Here is an 11,548-nt window from a genome sequence, read left to right on the forward strand (position 1 = left end):
AGGATCATTTTTAGTGACAGAAATGAAAAGTTATATTTATGGAAAGTAGAAGAGAACTTTTACCTCTTCTAGCACTTTAGTCATGAAGCTAGATATAAATACTTCCTTTGCAATTTGTAATATTATATGATATTTCTGAATCCTGTCCCTTCCTTTCCATTTATTCCTGAAACCATGGACAAACAGGTCTTAATATCTTTATACCACAAAAAGAATAGCCTTCTAAATAATTTTTACATTTAATCTCATCTTTTATTCTTAGTGCCATATAACAAATGAAACTGTCTGGTGTCATTTTTATAATCCTCTACTGGTCAGAAACCTGTGAGTCCCGTTAAAATTCACCAGTATAAGCTCAGTCTTGTCTGTTCAGTTGCGCCTTCTACACGACACAATGTGGATTTTCAGCTATAATCATAGTAATCTGTTCACTGTTCCTTGAAAGCATGTGCATGCATTCATTTAACAAATACATTAGTGCCTTGTGTACTGGGAATATACCAGCATACAGGCAGATACCATACCTTTCTCTGTGGGGGTTACTGTCAAAGACAAGAATACTAAAGACAGGTAACTGAAGTTAATATAATAAAATGTGATAAATATTGTGTTAGTAAGGGTATACAAGATATTTAAAAAATGTAATTAGGGGCCAACCTAGTGTAGTAGGCAAGGCCTTGCAGGCCTTGTAGCCCTTGGTGTTTTGTTTATTTCTTCATTGAGGCCTGCAGGATCAGGAAATGCACCAAGTAAAGAGAAAGGAATATTTTTTACTGTAATATTTAAAAATACATACTGTTCCCACAAAGTGTCAAAAGATATTGATAACTACATGTAGCAACAGATGTAGAAGAACTCTGCAGGAAGAATTATCACTGAGAGACATTGATGAAAACCCTAATTAAATGAAAAATATATCAAGTTCATAAACTAAAAGATTCAGTCACGTCAACATATAACTTTTTTTTCAAATGATTTATTTATTCATAGATTTTTAGATGTTTGAATCTTATTCAAAATCCCAATTGTTTCCCTGGTAGGTCTTGACAAAATTGTTCTCAAATTTACATAAAGATGCAAAGGGCTAAGAAACATCCAAGACACTCTTGAAAAAAAGTAAAAGGACTCACTGTGTCACATATCAAGATTTTATTGAGTTAGATTAACTAACAGAGCATCATATTCAGGCAGGGATAGACAAACAGACCTATGAAAAAGAATAAAGAGCTTAGACACAGACCCACATACCTATGGACACTTCCTGCCAGATCCAGCACTGAAGAACAGTGAGAAAGAATAAGCTCTTCAATAAATGTGCTGATACAAATGGATATCTAAGAAGAAGCAGGAACCCTTTCTTACACTATGCACAAAAGTAAACATCAATGGAGTAAAAACCTCAATATGGGAGGCAAAAGAAAGTTTTTAGCTTTGATAATTTAGTCTGGTTTTTTAACCTGTAAAAGTTACCTTGGTTAGGCTGTAGATGAGTTCTAGATTTTCTTTCATTTCCTAACATCTATGTGTTTGTTAGTATAAGTCTTACAATGCTATAATACTGTGGCCTCATACTGTTTTAGATAAGGTTGTCATATCCGTGAATGTAAGTCTTACGTGTTGTCAAGAGAATATAGCTGCATTATATTTTATCACCATAGATTGTAGCCTGTTCTCCTCCTAACTGCTGTTGGTGCCATTGATATGCAAATAGCCTCATCTTTAGTATATACCTATTTATCCTGTGAGTTATCAGCAATATTTTCTTGGTGTCCCCCCGCCCTTTCTTTTGGAAATCAAAATTAATGCCACGGCGGGGGTGGGGGAGATACTTTTAAGGATTTATCAAATATCTATCTTAAGTTATTCATACTGTACTAATTGTTTTCCTGAAATCACTAGTAAAGTCAATTACTTGTCATTCTGAGAATTTTGTTATTACACTAAAGTCATATCAGAGGTAATAAGTGTTTGGAAAACATCTAACCAATAGGCGATAGAAACTGATGAAGGAATTGAAGAGGAGGTACCAGATTCACCAGGAATAGAAAAGCAGGATAAAGAAAAAGACCAGAAGGATCTTAAAAAACTTCGTTGTAAGTTTTTTTTTTTTTTCTTATTAATGGTTTGAGTGAACTTGTTCTATTTAAATAAATGTCTATATAATGCTGAGTGCAACCTCTAATATTGGAAAACATTTCAAGATCAAGTAGTGGCAGCTCTGATGTTGTGTGCTTTTTCTTCTTGTTAATTCATTCATTGCCATTGTATGTCTCTCAATGGTATCATATTAATTTAAGATATTGTTATACTTTATTATAGTACACTTCTGTTGAATCTTCTAGGAAACTGAACTTTACTGACTTAAAAATATATAGTTACTTGGTGGCTAGGGTGTGGCTCAGCAGTAAAGCGCTTGCCTCCCATGTGTGAGGCACTGGGTTCAATCCTTAGTGCCACATAAAAGTAAATAAACAAAATAAAGATACTGCATTCATGCTTAAAATACATATATATTCTTTAAGATTCCATATAGAATCTTCTACTTTAGGAAATTCAAAGTCATGGGATATGTGCCATAATTCCATTCCCACTAGACACAGGATGCCATCTCTGGATTAGGTTATGTCTGTGCTTGTGCACAGGTGCACACACTCATTTCTCCATATCATACAGAAAGAACAAAACTTGAGCCAGAATTTTAAGAAAAGCACTTTCTAATGCTGACCCTTGTATGTTATTAAATAGGTCATTAAAAATCAAAACTACATGGAGATTTCATCTCAACACAGGTCAGAATGACAGTCATCAAAAACATAAACAATAATAAATGCTGGAGAGGATGTGGAGAAAAGAGAACACTGTTATTCTATTTGTGGGATTGTAAATTGGCATGACCACTATGGAAATCAGTATGGAGATTCTTCAAAAGACTAGGAATGGAGTAATCATATAACCCCCACCTGTACCTCTCCTCAGCATTTATCCTAAAGAATTAAGATCATCATACTACAGTGCATACCCATGCTTATAGCAGCACAGTTCACAATAGCCAAACTATGGAACCAGCATAGGTGTACATCAGCAGATGAAGGGGTAAAGAAAATGTGACATATATATGCATATACACAATGGTGTTTTGTGTAAAGAAGCTGTAAAGAAGAATGAAATCATGTCATTTGCAGGAAAATGGATGGAACTTGAGAATATTATGTTAAGTGAGTGAAATAAACCAAACCCAAAAGGTCAAGGATAGTATATATAGAAGCTAGAGAAGAAAAGGGGAAAGGAAGGTGGGGATGGGGGCGGGGAGGAGGTATCTCATGAAAATCAAAGGGAGCTTTCTCCAAATGTTCCTATTTTCAAATTTTTGTTGTCCTAACTGATACATTAGCACCAAGGTAATGGAGAACATTTTCTGGGTACTCTTGTTCTTTGAGTACAAATAATCATGATGAGAGTTAGCTTAAAGTATGAATATCTATATTATCCAGATTCCTAATTTTTGTTTGTCTTATATTTTATGGATTTGTGTGTGTAGATATTTCATCTTCCAAACCTATTAGTCAAAAAAGATCAGTAGAGTCATTTATGAATTAACAAGTATAAATTAGAATAACAGAGATGTTATAGCATCTATACATATCAGGCCCTTTTCATTGAGATCAATTTTTAGTGATAAAAAGGAGAAGTTTTTCTTAAAATTGCGTCTGTGTTAATTTGATTTTTCACATTACTTAAACTATGTAAAAGATAGAATAATTGAATTTGTATTGTGTTTTTGACATGTCAAGTTATGTTTTGAATGCTCTGTGGAAAGATTTTCGGAAGTTTGTTTCTTATGAAATGTTTAATATCTGTTTGTCTTAAGCCATGAAAGTATCTAGCATAGATTCTTCAGAACAGAAAAAAACCAAGAAGAACTTAAAGAAGTTTCTTACACGACGCCCCACTTTGCAAGCTGTTCGTGAAAAAGGTTATATTAAAGGTAGGTATGGGAAGTATTTATAATAATGAATGTTGGTCAAAATCAGAAGTGAGCCATGCATGGTGTCACCGCCTGTAATCCCAGCACCTCTGGAGACTGAGGCAGGAGGGTCACAAGTTCAAAGCTGTCTCATCAACTCATTGGGATCCTGTCTCTATATAAAATATAAAAAAGGAGCTGGGAGTGTGACTCAGTGGTTAAGCACCCCTGGGTTCAATCCCCAGTAGCAAAATGAAAAAAAAAAAAATTTCGGAAATGAGACATTTCAAATTAAAAACTAAAATTTCCAAGCAGGAAAAATGTTTTCATTCTTTTAATTTGTAGTTTTCAAGTGCAACGATTAAAAAATGTTTGAGTAATTAAAGTTGATTTTTTTTTAAAGAGAGAATGAATCTTTTTTTCTTTTTTGTAGATGGACACAACACAATGCCTTTATTTTTATGTGGTGCTGAGAATCTAACCCCGGTCCCACCCATCCTAGGCGAGCGCTCTACCGCTAAGCCACAATTCCAGCCCCATAAAGTTGATTTTTCAAACATACTTGTAAAGTTTACCTTAAAACATTGAACAGACACAAATGAGAAACTAAATTTTTAGAAACCCTGTATCAGGAGCAATGCAGTTGCAATGCGTGGCCCCTACTTAGAAGTTATAACATTGAAGAGCTTTGGTTTTGAAACGTGAAGACCAGAAATTAGAAATTTTGAGTAAATAGTCACTAACAAAGTAGGAAGAAAACAAACAAGTTTTTTTGTTTGTCTTTGTTGTTTGTCTTCCATTCTCATAACAATTCTCATAACACCTTTAAAAAACAAAGCCTGACAAGTAAGTTAATAGAAAGAGCTGTTAATTTGTTTATCAGGCCCTTTTCATTGAGAAATATGAACCATTGTCACTTTATGGTTGTTATTCATCCCTTCAAATATTTTGTTTGTTTTCCCGAATGTTTAGCACTAATGTGGAATTTCTAAGCTTTTAGGGTAAAAGATAAACAGCTTTTGAAATGTATTTTTTGGAATCACATGTTGGATATGCATATGCATGTTTTGGTAGTTAACAAATATTTGAATATTTTAAAAAGAGGCATGAGCCTGGGTGCTTTGATACCTATGGGTGTTTAAGAACTACAAGTTCTTCCCCTCAGAGAACTTACACTCAAATGTGAGGTGGACAGGATTATTTGAAATGGTGATGAATACTGTGAAATTAACATAATAATAAAAGAAAGTGAGTGAAATTGGTTTATCTTAGATAAAAGGGTGATATTTTAGCTTGAGATCAGGAGTAAAGAGAAGGAGCCAAATAAATAGGGAAGCAGCAGTAGGAGGAGGTGGCGGGGATGAGGTGGGTGGATAGGGGTACTGGTTCTATGCAAAAGGAATAGAAAATATAAAGACTTTCAGGCAAGAATGGGTTGTGGTGTTAATGGAATTTAGTGAAGAAGCATTATTTGAAGTGAAATTAAGGAAGTAGGCAGGGTACCTGTCTATATCAAATAAGGCCCAGGTCTTGGTAAGTGATGTTTGGGGTACACTGGGTATGTTCCATTGCACTCTGAATAGTTTAGCGATCTTCTGGACTAAATTTTATCAAGAGTTCATATTAAAAATAAATCTCTTTCAGATCAGGTGTTTGGATCCAATCTTGCTAATCTGTGTCAGAGAGAGAATGGAACAGTGCCAAAGTTTGTGAAGTTATGTATTGAACATGTTGAAGAACACGGTAAGAGAATGATTTTCTTTCTTTTTTTTTTTTCACATGAAGCACATGAACTCATTGTTTCATCATCAAAATCCCTAGGATGGGGCTGGGGATGTGGCTCAAGCGGTAGCAAGCTCGCCTGGCATGTGTGCGGCCCGGGTTCGATCCTCAGCACCACATACAAACAAAGATGTTGTGTCTGCCGAAAACTAAATAAATAAATAAATAAATAAATAAATAAAATCCCTAGGATGTTTATGATTTTGTGTCAGGTAACCAAAAGCTCCTTATGGTCCTAAGATGTTAAGAAATGCATTTTGTTTAAAAAGCACTTACATACTGGCAACTGTTTCAGATTTGGACCTCTGCAGGCATCTATTGAATGCTTAATATGTTGAGATTAATTAAGTATATGGCATTCTTTGAAGCCTCTTTGGAGTTGCCATTTGCTAAAAACGAAGAAGATTGTGATTGTGAAACTAAGTAATGATGTGGCAGTGTTAAAGATCTGAGGAGATTATATTTACTGTTTCTTCTGTTTTATAATAATGAGATGACATTTAAAAACTGTTAAATCAACTATGAAGTAATTAAATGACATTGTGTCATTTCCTGAAAATAAGACAAACTGATTTAACATTTATAGTATTTATGCTGGTTTTATATGAGTTCGAAGTATATTGATAGTATAATCACATTAACTTTATCTGTATATGATTAGAAACATTTTGTACAGTTAAAACACTTGTGTAATTTGATTTGTAGCTTTTGCTGGTTGTCTTGTCCTTGTCTCATTGACTGTTCTTGTCAACATGACGAGAGAGACCCCACAGTACTTGCCTTTATTTTAAACTAAGTGAATATAGCACATTGGCTAATATGCTTTGTTAAACATGTTATATAGCATTATCATTTAATGAATACCTGAAAGTTAATTTTGTGAATTTTAAATGATTCTGTTCATATATAAAAGAAAATGATTCAACAACTATATATAATCTGAACTCAATCTTGGACAGTTCTTCTGTGTTATCAGTGGCTTCTGTTGTTGAAACATCTTGGTTTGTTTGGGACACTTTATTCTCTTGTTTTTTCATGTTAGTGTGTTTTCCCATCTAAAAGTATGAATCTAAGGCAGAATAAACCTGAAGGTTTCCAGCGCTTCGCCTTTACTGGTGAGACCAATATCAACAGCACCCAGTGTACACAACATACAGCCTTAAACCTAATAGCTCCCACTAGAGTGTCTACTGCTTTCTCGCCTTAAACCAAAATGATAAGTTCAGTAACTATCTATAGTACAAACAGAATATTTGTTAAACAATTTACAATTTCAAATGGTGGATGAGAGGACAGAGGGAGTGTAGTATGCAATATGCACAAGGGAGGAAGAAAGAAGCTAGAAGTAAAAATTCTCAGGAAGAGTAGAAGAGGAACCGACAGATTGGCTGTTGGTTGGAGCTACATCAATGTTTATAACAGCTCAATTCTCAATAGCTAGATTATGGAACCAACCTAGGTATCCCTCAATAAATGAATGGATAAAGAAAATGTGGTATATATACTCAATGGAATATTACTCAGCTTTAAAGAAGAGTAAAATTAGGGCATTTGCCAGTAAATGGTTGGAGTTGGAGAATACCAATGTAAGCGAAATAAGCCAATCCCACAAAATCAAAGGCCGAATGTTTTCTCTAATGTGTGGATCCTAATTCACACTAAGGCAGGGGGCACTAGGGAAGAATAGTGTTACCTTAGATTAGGTAGCAGAAAGTGACGGGAGGGGAGGAGAGGAGTGTGGGGATAGGAAAGATAGTAGAATGAAACAAACATTATTACTGTATGTATGTACATCTGTGACTACATGACCAATATAGTTCTGCAACATGTACACTCAAAAATGAGAAATTGTATTCCATCTATGTATATCAAAGTGCATAAATGCATTCTACTGTCATGTATAACTAATTAAAACAAAAAAATTTTAAAAAGAAAATAATAACTATACAAAATGACCTATTGTTTCTGTAGAATATTGGTTTCATTATTAGCTTGTATTAACTTTATTATAAGCATTAAATATGACATACACTTTGAAGAGTGGTCTTTAGTATGTGTGTTTACATTATAATCATGTGCAAAAAAGTGAATGAGTTAATTTTAAATTATTTGGCTTCCTTTACTTTTTGAACTATCCCCAGGTGTTTGCAAAATTTTATCTTAAATTGTTAGTATTTGAAGCTTAGAGAGATGCTTCCTTTGAGCTAAGCCACATTCTACATGATAAACAAAGTAGAATTATTGCTGCTTATTAAACAGAATTCAGAATGAATCACCATCTTTCTCCCCTGCCCGAGTCTATAAAAAGTCATTTAGAGGAAGAGAGTATTTGTCCATTTGATTTTAAGCTGATGCTAATGAATAAGAATTTTAAAGCCAACCATGGTGGTATTCTGTAGTCCCACCTACTCCTGAAGCAGAAACAGGAGGATCACTTGAGTTCACAGGTTCGAGAGCAGCCTGTGCAACATTGTGAGACCCCATCTGAGGGGAAAGGGAAAAAAAAAAAAAAAAAGACACGCAAGCATCTTTAGAATAGGCAAATTCTTTATTTATTTGAGGATTGAACCCAGAGGTGCTTTACCATTGAGCTACATCCCCAGCCCTTTTTATTTTTTGAGACAGGGTCTTGCCTAGTTGCTTCTGGCCTAAGTTGCTGAGGCTGTCCTCAAACTGTGATCCTCTTGCCTTAGCCTCCTGAATTGTTAGAATTACAGGCATGTGACTTTATGCCTGGCAGCAAGTAAGTACTTTAAACATAAGTAATTAGTATTATTCCATAGGTTTGGATGTTGACGGAATCTACAGAGTGAGTGGCAACCTTGCAGTAGTCCAGAAGCTGAGATTTGCAGTCAATCATGGTAAAAGATTTTATTCCATATTATATTCCAAAGCATCACTCATAATGTTTAGAATTGGTTTAAAGTAATTTTTTAAAATGTCTTCTTCCTACTATTTTTTAGATGAGAAATTGGACTTGAATGATAGTAAATGGGAAGACATTCATGTCATCACTGGAGCACTCAAAATGTTTTTTCGAGAATTACCAGAACCTCTTTTTACATTTAATCATTTTAATGATTTTGTTAATGCAATTAGTAAGTATATAATTTCAACTGAGTTTCTTTCTAGATTGTGAAAATCCTTTGCACAGATTAAGCTACCCCATTCTGTTTGTACAGTATTTTAAACGAGTTTTTTTTTTTAATGGATTATTGTTTTGCTCAAAAAATTTTAAATGTGACCACCAGGTGTCACTGTGTATTACCAAATCTGAGCTTCCAAAATAGGTCTTGCTTTCAGTTTCATAAGAATTTGCTGCAAAATATCTAGATGTTATCTCTTTTTCAGAACAAGAACCAAGACAGCGTGTTGCTGCTGTTAAGGACCTGATCAGACAGTTGCCAAAGCCAAATCAAGATACAATGCAGATTCTTTTTAGACACCTCAAAAGGTAAGAGAACTGCACAGTTAGAAGATATGGTATAGCCACACACAGGGTCAGACCCAGAATTGGATTACACCTATGCCATAGCTTTCTTAGTAACTTGGAAAAAAGATAATTCTTTTAGTGTAGTTCCTCATAGGTAAAATGATTTGGTGTGAAGAATATTAAAGTAGATACTTCATTTAAAGCATTTATATAATGCTTTGTGCATGGTAGGTATTTTAAAGTTGATAAATATGAAGGTGAGATTGATTATTAAGTGAGGTATATTATTATTACCCTAAAAGAAAACCATCATGGCTCAGGCTTACTTACATAGTCCTTTAATAACTAATTTTGTTCATCTTATAAAAAGAACATTAGAATACTAAAATTATCTCAGATTTTTTTTTAAATAACATAAAACTGAGTTTTAATCTCTGTGCCCTCATGAAAGTTTTTTCCCATCAACCTAGGAGATAAATTATTGCCTGAATTATAACATATTTACATCTGTGTCCTATTTCAAAATTAAAGCTCCAGGCACAGTGACACACACCTGCAATCCAGCAACTCGAGAGGCTGAGGCAGGAAGATTGCAAGTTTGAGGAAAGCTTCAGCAATTTAGTGAGGCACTAACCAACTTAGTGAGACTCTGTTTCAAATTTTTTTAAAAAAAAATTTAGAAAGGGCTGGGATAATGGGATAATGGTTCACTGGGTTAAAGCACCCCTGGGTTAAATCTCCACTACCCAAAAAGCAAACAAAAAAGAAAAATTAAAATATCGCACTTGAACAAACACTTGAAGTTTGTTACAGTATGTATAATAATCCATTTCAGCTGTGTTATCCAAAAGCAAGCTTCATGTGACATTCACACTGAATTCTACTTGGTGAAATAGTTTGTGTGTCAGCCTAGGAAATTGAGCATTATATTTCTCTTTTTTAAATGTAGAGTGTTAGGTTTGTAATACAATTTGAAATTTTCCCCTCATATTTTAACAACTTTTCTTTTCCCCCTTAGAGTTATAGAAAATGGAGAAAAAAACCGGATGACCTATCAAAGTATAGCAATTGTTTTTGGTCCCACTCTGTTAAAGCCAGAGAAAGAGACTGGTAATATAGCAGTTCATACTGTGTACCAAAATCAGATTGTAGAATTAATTCTTCTAGAATTAAATTCCATCTTTGGACGTTGATTCTGTGGAAGACAACCTGTGGAATAGAAGCTGGATTCCATCAAATTTCACATCTTTATATACAATGTATTTTATTTTTGGACCAAGCAGTGACTCTTTGATTTTGCACTTTTTTGAGGGATCAGAAGGGAAGTGGTAGAGCGAAGATGCCTGTTAGACCCTCATGTTTGCTGCTTTGTTGCAAGGTGATATAACTGTGTGTAATTTTTGATTAATTTTATCTTGATTGTTTGCATTTAATACTCTGAATTTTAGTAAAAATGAAAACGTAGAATAACCAGTCAAATACACTGGATAATTTGGTAAGAAAAACTACATTTTTTTTCCCCTCAAACTGGATAATGTAGAATTTCTTCTCATGACCTTAAGTTCTTGACTTGGTAGAATAATACTTACTAGGGAGTTANTTTTTTTTTTTTTTTTTTTTTTTGCTGACATACTCCTATACCTCATTTTTAAACAAATCAACTGAATCCAATATTTCCTGTGGCAAATATATTTTTTCTCATTTCATATCTTTCTATTCCTTACCATACCAGAACGTCCCCTTTCCCAACATATGCTTTTTATTATTCGTCATCATTATTTGAAAGTGGATCATTTGTGACCAAGATTCTTTTTCCTAGGATTGCATTTACAATTTACAGATTGCCTTCCTTGGGAACAAAAAAAAATTTTTTTGTATGATCTGTCTAAAAACCTCTCCCGAGTCATGTGATAAAAATATTGTATTTGTTTTTGTGATCTTGTTAAATGGATAACAAGGCAGATCATTTGGGGTGGGAAGAAAAAATCCCAAGTCAGAATGTTTATATTTGCTTACAGATGTTGTTAACAACACAGTGTGCTTTAGGACTGGTTTATATCTTGTTTGTATATTGAGAAAACAATTAGATGCAAATCTGTGATATTCTTTCTTTTCAGTGGTCATGAACATATCAAAGGTTAAAATGTCCTGTTTCTTGTTTCAGAGTATGTATGTGTATGTGAAGTCTTAAATGTTTTAATAGTCTACAGCTAATCATTTTATTGTGATATGTACAATGAGATCGGTGTCTTGTGTTTTCATCCTTTGTGAATTAAAAATTCTCAGTTGTTTTTGTAATAACAAATCTAGTAATATTTTGTCTTGACAGCTTGATTTTTTTTAGTAGAAAATATATTAAAAGCTAAAAA

General features: G+C 33.9%; 1 protein-coding gene across 4 annotated transcripts in view; it reads left to right on the forward strand.

Moving 5' to 3' along the window:
* The window catches only part of Arhgap12 (Rho GTPase activating protein 12), a 102,509-nt gene extending 91,727 nt beyond the window's left edge, over positions 1-10,782 (forward strand). For all 4 annotated transcript variants that reach the window (XM_015483475.2, XM_048809098.1, XM_015483476.2 and 1 more), the window contains 7 exons: positions 1,991-2,093; positions 3,869-3,985; positions 5,609-5,707; positions 8,530-8,607; positions 8,710-8,844; positions 9,098-9,200; positions 10,198-10,782. In XM_015483475.2, the coding sequence (XP_015338961.1) occupies positions 1,991-2,093; positions 3,869-3,985; positions 5,609-5,707; positions 8,530-8,607; positions 8,710-8,844; positions 9,098-9,200; positions 10,198-10,372 (810 nt within the window). In that variant the 3' untranslated portion in view covers positions 10,373-10,782. The remainder of the gene's footprint in view (positions 1-1,990; positions 2,094-3,868; positions 3,986-5,608; positions 5,708-8,529; positions 8,608-8,709; positions 8,845-9,097; positions 9,201-10,197) is intronic.
* Positions 10,783-11,548: the final 766 nt, after the last annotated feature.

The sequence above is a fragment of the Marmota marmota genome, unplaced genomic scaffold (genome assembly GCF_001458135.2).
Source record: "Marmota marmota marmota unplaced genomic scaffold, marMar, whole genome shotgun sequence".
Taxonomy (NCBI): Eukaryota; Metazoa; Chordata; class Mammalia; order Rodentia; family Sciuridae; genus Marmota; species Marmota marmota.